Genomic DNA, 7953 nt, shown 5'->3' on the forward strand with positions numbered 1-7953 from the left:
CGGGGCGGGGCAGTATCTTCATTTATTCTTGTCTTTTCATATCACGTTCTACAACTACTCCGCTACATTTCCGAGAGGAATATTGTACTTTTTACTCAACTGCATTAATCTGACCACTTTAATTAATCTGCCTTAAATGATTAAACACTTACTGTTTTGATCGTTCCCAGTTCTGATGATACTTTCATACCTTTACTTAGATAACATTTGTAATGCATGACTTTAAATTGTAAAAGAGCATTTTTACCATGTGGTATTAGTCATTTTACTGAAGCAAAGGATCTGAATACTTGTTCCACCACTGGTCAGCTGTATTAGTAAAGGTATTGTGTACTGGAGGAACAGTTCCCTCTTTCTGTTCTATGCTTGAAAGCAATTCACAAGACTTCTCACAACCTTCAATCCAGTAGAAAAAAACATGTGAAGCAGCAAAGTTGTGCACTGACCTGCCATTCGTCTCTCTGGTGGTCTGGTTTTTCTACAGTAATTATACTGATCTCTCAAAAATTAATAAATGTAGCAATGGTTTAAAGTGCCTTTATTTAATCTTGTATCTCTTCTTCTCTTCATTTCCCAGGTGAGTCATCACCCACCTGTGTCAGCATGTCACTCTGATTCAAAGAACTTCACTTTTTGGCAAGGTTAGTAGGAGAGAGCATGTTTGGAATGAACGTCTCATTTTTGTCTCAACCACACATTTTTTTTGTGTTTGACTCATGCTGTAGGCTAGATTTAAAGCGAGAATTGGTGTTATGGAAGATTAGGTAACCTCATGTTGCCTCGGTTATCACTCTATAACGTTCCATATCATGATAATGAAGTGATTGATACCTACATACTCTTTGCAGATTACACTGATGTGACATTATTTGTAGAAACCAAGACGTTGCTGACTGCTGCCGTGTTTGCATTTCCCTTTGTGCACATGAATAAAAAAGCTGATTTATAAAAAGATGCTGTTTGTTGAGGAGACCAGATAAAGCCTTGAAGATTGAAGTTAAGACAATATGGCAATTTACATTGTCTACTCACCTGTTTTTTTTTGCAACGTGTTTCTTTTAGATGTCCGATGGAAAAATAAATTTTGGGGCAAATCCATGGAAATTGTTCCCATGGGAACTACCCATGTCACACTACCTGGGTAAGTCCTTTACTTATTGTGTGTGGGTGTATGTGTTTGCGTGTGCATGAGTGTCCACGTCATTGCACACAGTATAGGCTGCAGGTGTAAGTACTTTGGAAAGAAACGACATGCACATTAAGTACATTTTGGCTGTGATTTCTCCAGGTTTGGGGACCACTACGAATGGAACAAAGTGACGTCCTGCATCCATAACATCCTGAGCGGCCAGCGCTGGATCGAACACTACGGGGAGATGTCCATCAAAAATATCAACAGTGACGCCTGCCAGTGTAAAATCACATTTGTCAAGGTGAGGAAACTCACTGTCCAGCTGTTCCAACTGTGAATGACAGAAGCTGATCTTTATTGCACAATGGATTTTTGAGGGTGAAGAAGTTAGGTAAAACTTGTTTTCATGGCTCATCAATGCAAAAATAATGTTTTATTCCATCTGGGATGTGACTTGCACTCCAGATTATTTTATGTGTTGTTCCATTGTAGAGACAGACTTCACCTGTTTGTACTTAACAAACCGTTGGTTCTTACCTGTTAGTGTGTGTCGGTTTGTCACATTCACATGAACCTCTGTCAGACCCTAGTAATCCTAAGTTTCCTGGCTTTTAGCACCTCTGAAGAAACATGTCAAATATGCCCCTCTCTAAAGAAAAGATTACTGCAGATTTCTTTAATACAGTGCTTCCAACTCAGACAGACATGCTTTACTTTCAGTATGCCGTCCAGCCCCATCTTCTGGACAAACATAGGAACAGAATTTTCAAACCATGAGCATGGAAAATTACGCAGCGTGAATCCAATCCCTTTTAAACACTGACATGATTCATACATTTGTCATGGATGTTAAATTTGATACTTAGGACGTCTTCCCTCATTTTGTGTAATATACTTCTTCCATCTAACACAAGCAATTTACCTCTTCTTTTTTTTTTCTTTAGGCAAGATCATGGAGCTCTACAGTGAACGAGATAGAGGGAGTTGTTACAGATTCCAAAGGAAAAGTTGTACACTCCATCTTTGGAAAATGGCATGAGTCAGTTTTTCAAGGAGACCCGCCTTCTGCCACGTGTATCTGGAGAGCAAGTGAGTAATTGGTCCCTGGGAATATTAATAGAATATACAGACTTTACAACGCTGCACTCAAACAACAAAACTGAGCTAGACACAACAGCTGTTATTTTGTGTGTGTGTCTGTGTGCAGACCCCATGCCTGAGGACCACGACCAGTACTATGGCTTCACCCAGTTGGCGATAGAGTTAAATGAGCTGGACTCCACCCTGAGACCTCTGCTGCCCCCCTCAGACACACGCTTCAGGCCGGACCAGAGGTTGGCACTCTTTAGCTGTCTGTCGTGATTAGTCTGTCCACAGACATCCCTACCCATTTTAGAAACTTCATATTTTCATATGTGCAACTGCTTAAATAATATGCTAAATGTTTGCTAAAATGTAAATGAACCAATTGTGCAGGTTGCCCTTAGTGCAGTATTGTGGGGTCTAAAAGTCTCATCAAGCACCCAGTGATGACGTGTTAAAGAGTTTTATTGCCTGTGGTAGGAATGATTTCCTGCTGTTGAACCACTGTTGGACCACTGGGGGGTGGAGAGGCTGGTCAGGGTTATCCATGACAATGATGGCTGACTTCCATGTCACTGCTTCAGTTTCAGGGTCCTGATACTGGTGGATGCTGGCTCACTGTCACTCGCCTTTATGTAATAATGTCCTTTCCCTCTTTTTAATTCAACAAGTAAAATGTTGGTTGTATTTCAGCAAGATACTGAAAGCAGCAGAAATGCAGAACTGAGAACATGTTTAGTATTGGTTTATTAATTGCAAGTAATATTGTTATCATGATATTCAACTATATCACGTTTTTTCCTCATTTCGTGCAGCCCTAGTTTAGGGATCAACCAATATGGAGTTTTTAGTGCCGATAAGGATCTATTTACGTCATAAAAATTACACGATGATAACAAATCTTAAGTCTCAATTTAAAAAAAAAAAAAAAGGAACAATTATTGAACTTAAAAAAAACAATATTAAACAAATCGTAAGAACAGGTGATGTAGAACAAGTAAAAAAAGAGTTAAGTGTTGAAAATACAGAAAATAAATATTTAAGCATAATTAACATTCTGAAAATAAATTCTAAAAATAATTAAGCACGAATAAAATAATTACACTATTGCACACAGTTGCAAACAAGCAAGCAGCATAAAAAGTGCACACTGTAGTATGTTTAATTTTTAAAGTAACCAACAATTTACAACCTAATAGTAGCTATTGAAATAAAGTGCTTGATTTGTATTTTAAGACTGCCATGGTTTCAGTTTTTTTATGTAAAATAAAATGAGCATGTCAAACGCACGCACGCACGCGCACGCACGCACACACACGGATAGCCTACAAGCTATTTGCAGCTCCCTAAACACAGTGGCAAGCAGTTTTATAGAGGAGGCATTCACATTTTCCATTTGGACCCAGAAACTTGCTTAGCTATAGTTGTAAGCACATGTAGAGCAACGTGTTTCCACTTTCAACGTGTTTGGCTATATTTCAGCCAAGTCAAACAGTTAAAAGATGCTTTGAAAGTTTCAATCTTACAGTTGTCTTGAAGAGCTGGCTTCCAGCACTCTGCTATTGGGGGAGGGGCGGTCCATGGTCTGCACGTGAACGGCACAGCGTCTCTGGCAACACAGAGCTGCCTGTGTGGAGGCCTGTCTGTAAATAATGCTGGGAAAATCAGCAAACGCAGCAGCTGCGTTCGATCACTACCCTAGTTGTCACTCTCACTTGTGCTTTTCCCACTATGACAAGTCAAATTTACTACTTTAAAAAGCTATATTGGCACAGGAACAGTTGGCTGCAACTACCACAGCTAACTTCTACCCAGAGGGAGGGAACGCCCGAATCTTCCCGTTTATGTAGGAATCAGTGGGATGATCTAGTAGGACCAAATTTCTACTGTTTCCTATCCTGACTCACTCTCTTTGTGTTTTTTTTGTCCAGGCTGTTGGAGGAGGGGAACATAGACGGAGCAGAGGAGCAGAAACAGAGGATAGAGCAACTCCAGAGGGAGAGGAGGAAAGTGCTGCAGGACAACAGCATGACACACCAGCCACGCTTTTTCAAGTATGCTGCTGATTTCTTGTCTGTATGCGTAATGTGTGTATCAGTGTTTGCATGTGGGTTTTTTTCAACCAAATTGTTCTAACACACGTGATCAGAGATCGCCTCCTTGGCAGCCACTGTGTCTTATGAGGTATAAACGGCTGTGGCAGTCACATCTGCAGACTTGTGATGAGCAAACCGGGTTGTTAAGATAACCGTTCAGAACTAAAAAAGTAATTCTCTTTAATGTGGTTGTCCATTACATCACATCCATTCCAGAAGTGATCATATGAGACTAAGTAAAAACTTCTAGTTAAACCTATAAAATTCCAAATGCAATCCTCCCTTTATATTCCTAGATGTTTTAAATTAGGTTTTTTTTTTTTTTAGCTCAAAGGGATGCTTTGACAATTTTAAAGCAGCTCTGTGTCATTTTTGTGTGGGCAGCGTGTTTAGATGAACGGTGTTTGGCTCCCCTCCGTGGCACCAGTGCACTCAGCAGACATGACACAGAGCTGGATTTAAATCAGCAACCTATCTCTTCAATGAAAAATATCATGACATACACTATCAATATTATTGCTACTATTATTATTGCAACTAATTCTATTTTTTTCTATTTCCTATAATATGTATAGAATATTTCTCCTCTTTAATGTGTATTCGTGTTATTCTGATTAGGCTTGGGCCGGTTACCTTTTTTAAGGTATAACGCGGTTTGAAAACGTAAAGGTTTTCAAAACATTTTCCGTCATACGTGTGGAATGAGCTGTGTTTTGAGTGATGAGATATCAAGGAGAGAAACTGCAGCTTGGGAATCCGTCTTCCTGCCAGTGTGCAGTGTTTAAAAAATTCAATACATTGTGTTCAATGAAAGAAAGAAAAAAAAAAAAGTTTTTCTACCCAGACATTTAAAAACAATAATGCATTTTAAAGCTGTAATTGCAATATCGTGAAACCGTGATGTTTTCTGAAAATGATCATACCGTTAGAATGGAATACCAGCCCATGCCTATTTCTGGTCTGTGTGAAATTTTCTTTTGAGGTGCTGTGAATTTCCCCAGCGTGGGATTAATAAAATCTATTTTAGGGTCTCTGATCTCGGCTAGCCCACAGAAGGTTCTTACATTGTAAATGCACAAAAACTTCACTTCATGATACAGTTTGAAGACTGTTTGATTTAATATTATTATCTATCCTAATTCTGGAAACTGGTGTGATAATTTAACACCCTGAACATTTGACGAGTGTCACTTTATTTAAATATGGTGATCATCCAAGTGAATCAATTGTTCAGTGATTTGTGTTGTGTCGGCAGGAAGTCTAACGATGACACCTGGGTGAGCAACAACACATACTGGGAGCTGCGCAGAGACCCTGGCTTCAGTAAAATGGACTTCCCTGTTTTGTGGTGACCTCCAGACACAACCGAACCTCTCCACTACAACTTAGAGGGAAGTATAAAACGGAACTGAGATCAGCCTCCAAGTGACCTGACCTGGTCAACGTGAATCACTCCATGTCATGGTAACCCAAACCTATATGGACTTCCTGCTTCCTCTGACTGAGCAGAGCCTGTAGAACGTCTGTTGGTTTTGTTTCTCTCGTTCATTACCTTTCTCCTTAAGGTAACAGTCTCACCTCGTTATCATAACTGTGACTGACACAGTGTCAGTATAGACTATGGATCCATATCATTATGTTCATCTCAGCATTTACCAAAGTGCCTTTTTATTGCAGTGCCTCACTTAATCAACTGCTGTAGCAGTTATGCAAAAACACTTTTATTCAGAGACTTTGAAAAAACTTGTTTGGATGGTAAATGTGGACTTCACTGAAGATAAATGCATCATGGTTGGAAGTGAATTCAAAACCTGCTCAATTATTTCTCCATCCAGTCAGCATCCAAAAAAGGATTGTTTTATTCAACTAGGAGCTGAGCAGAGGTCTCAATTATAAATGAGGGACTTAAGCCTTTACTCAGTACGCTGCCTTGTTATGAGTCATGACTATCATAGGACTGTGGATAATCTTTAACAGTTAGGAAAAATGGCAATAATACTCCATGTTCAAAGATAATAAACTGTACAATGGATGGACAAGTTATGGTGTGTCACTCTTTGTTTTGTTTTTTATGTGTAACGGGATGAGCAACAATGTACCTCTTGTCCTCCAAAGTAATGATCATCAAAACAGTTTCCCTCTTCTTCTCTTTTTTGACATTGTCAGTAAAAAAATCCATAACAGTGCACAATAGTGTAACATAAGGCCATGTTAATACACAAATACAGTACATTATAGCAATAATGTTAATGGTAATGACTATTATTAATAATAGAAGTAAGTAAACCTGGGATTCCAGTCAGTGTTGTATTAGGTTTTAATTTAGTTTCTTGGCTCTTTTCCCCTCCATAAAAATAAGAGGTCATGCTTTCTGATTTGTTTAGGAATTTACTTGGGATCGGTAAAGGAAGAGTCATGTACAGGTAGAGGAACCTGGGCAGCAGATTCATTTTTATGCAGTTGAAACATCCTATCAAAGATGTAGGTAGGGTGAATTGTGTGGGACACTGCCTGATGTGGGACACTGTTTGTAGGTCCCCCGTAAACCCATGAATGCCAGTGAAACTATTACTTAGCCAAAGCTGTGGTCTCATGTTATCGAAAATCATACGACCTCTGAAATGTTCAGTCATATATGAGGGTGGAGCAATCATCAACAGGAAGCACCTTGTGTGTCACGCTTTAGGAAATGTGGTTTTGAAAAGTTGGACAGTGTGATTAGCCTAATGTGGGACAGTGGTAAAGTCAAAAGGGTCAAACATGGTTATGTACAGGTTGTTTGTGTTGTTATGCAATATAAGAATGCTGTTACTACAGATGTTTAAGGTCATGGTAACCTTTGTGTGTGTGTTAGAGAGAGAGAGAGAGAGTAGGTGTCTTAAAATGAAAAAATAGCTCTGAATTTAAAAACTCAGTAGAAAACATATGTATCTATATGTATGTATATGTAGATATGTGTGTGTGTGTATGTATGTATGTATGTGTGTGTGTGTGTGTATATATATATATATATATATATATATATATATATATATATATATATATATATATATATATATGATTAATTCAATGAAATGTACTGCAGATCACAATGGCAAAGGGTAGAAAGACAAGGAAAGATTTTTGACACAGAAAGAACAAATAAGAATAATTAAATAATACAGGTAATTATTTTTTATTATTATTGCTGTAAGCTTATCCCAGTAAACTTTAAACTCTGGACAAGTTGCCAGTCTATCACAGACAGACACATATTCTAGACCAGGGTTCTTTCGTGTTTTTTAGGCCAAGGACTCCTTAGCTGATTGAGAGACAGAGCAGATGCCCTCTACTTCACTTAGATGAAAACGGATGGATGGATATTTATGTCATTTATACATCACGTGTAATGTTCAACATTTGGGAGCTGTTGAAAACAGCTAGTATTTTAATATTCAATTCAATCCAATTTGATTTATATAGCGCATAATCGCAACAACAATTACCTCACAGCGCTTTTCATAAAAGAGCAGGTCTAGACCGTACTCTGGGATGTTATTTACAGAAACCCAACAGTTCCCACCAGGAGCAAGCACTAGGCGACGGGGGCAAGGAAAAACTTCCTTTTAAGAGGCAGAAACCTCGAGCAGAACCATGGCTCAG

General features: G+C 38.7%; 1 protein-coding gene across 6 annotated transcripts in view; it reads left to right on the forward strand.

Moving 5' to 3' along the window:
* The window catches only part of LOC116701754 (oxysterol-binding protein-related protein 3), a 21031-nt gene extending 14678 nt beyond the window's left edge, over positions 1-6353 (forward strand). For all 6 annotated transcript variants that reach the window (XM_032535635.1, XM_032535631.1, XM_032535632.1 and 3 more), the window contains 7 exons: positions 578-641; positions 1063-1141; positions 1289-1433; positions 2077-2221; positions 2340-2466; positions 4147-4269; positions 5567-6353. In XM_032535635.1, coding sequence (XP_032391526.1) covers positions 578-641; positions 1063-1141; positions 1289-1433; positions 2077-2221; positions 2340-2466; positions 4147-4269; positions 5567-5663 — 780 coding nt within the window. In that variant the 3' untranslated portion in view covers positions 5664-6353. The remainder of the gene's footprint in view (positions 1-577; positions 642-1062; positions 1142-1288; positions 1434-2076; positions 2222-2339; positions 2467-4146; positions 4270-5566) is intronic.
* The last annotated feature ends 1600 nt before the right edge of the window (positions 6354-7953 follow it).

Source organism: Etheostoma spectabile, chromosome 14 (assembly GCF_008692095.1).
Source record: "Etheostoma spectabile isolate EspeVRDwgs_2016 chromosome 14, UIUC_Espe_1.0, whole genome shotgun sequence".
NCBI classification, from domain to species: domain Eukaryota; kingdom Metazoa; phylum Chordata; class Actinopteri; order Perciformes; family Percidae; genus Etheostoma; species Etheostoma spectabile.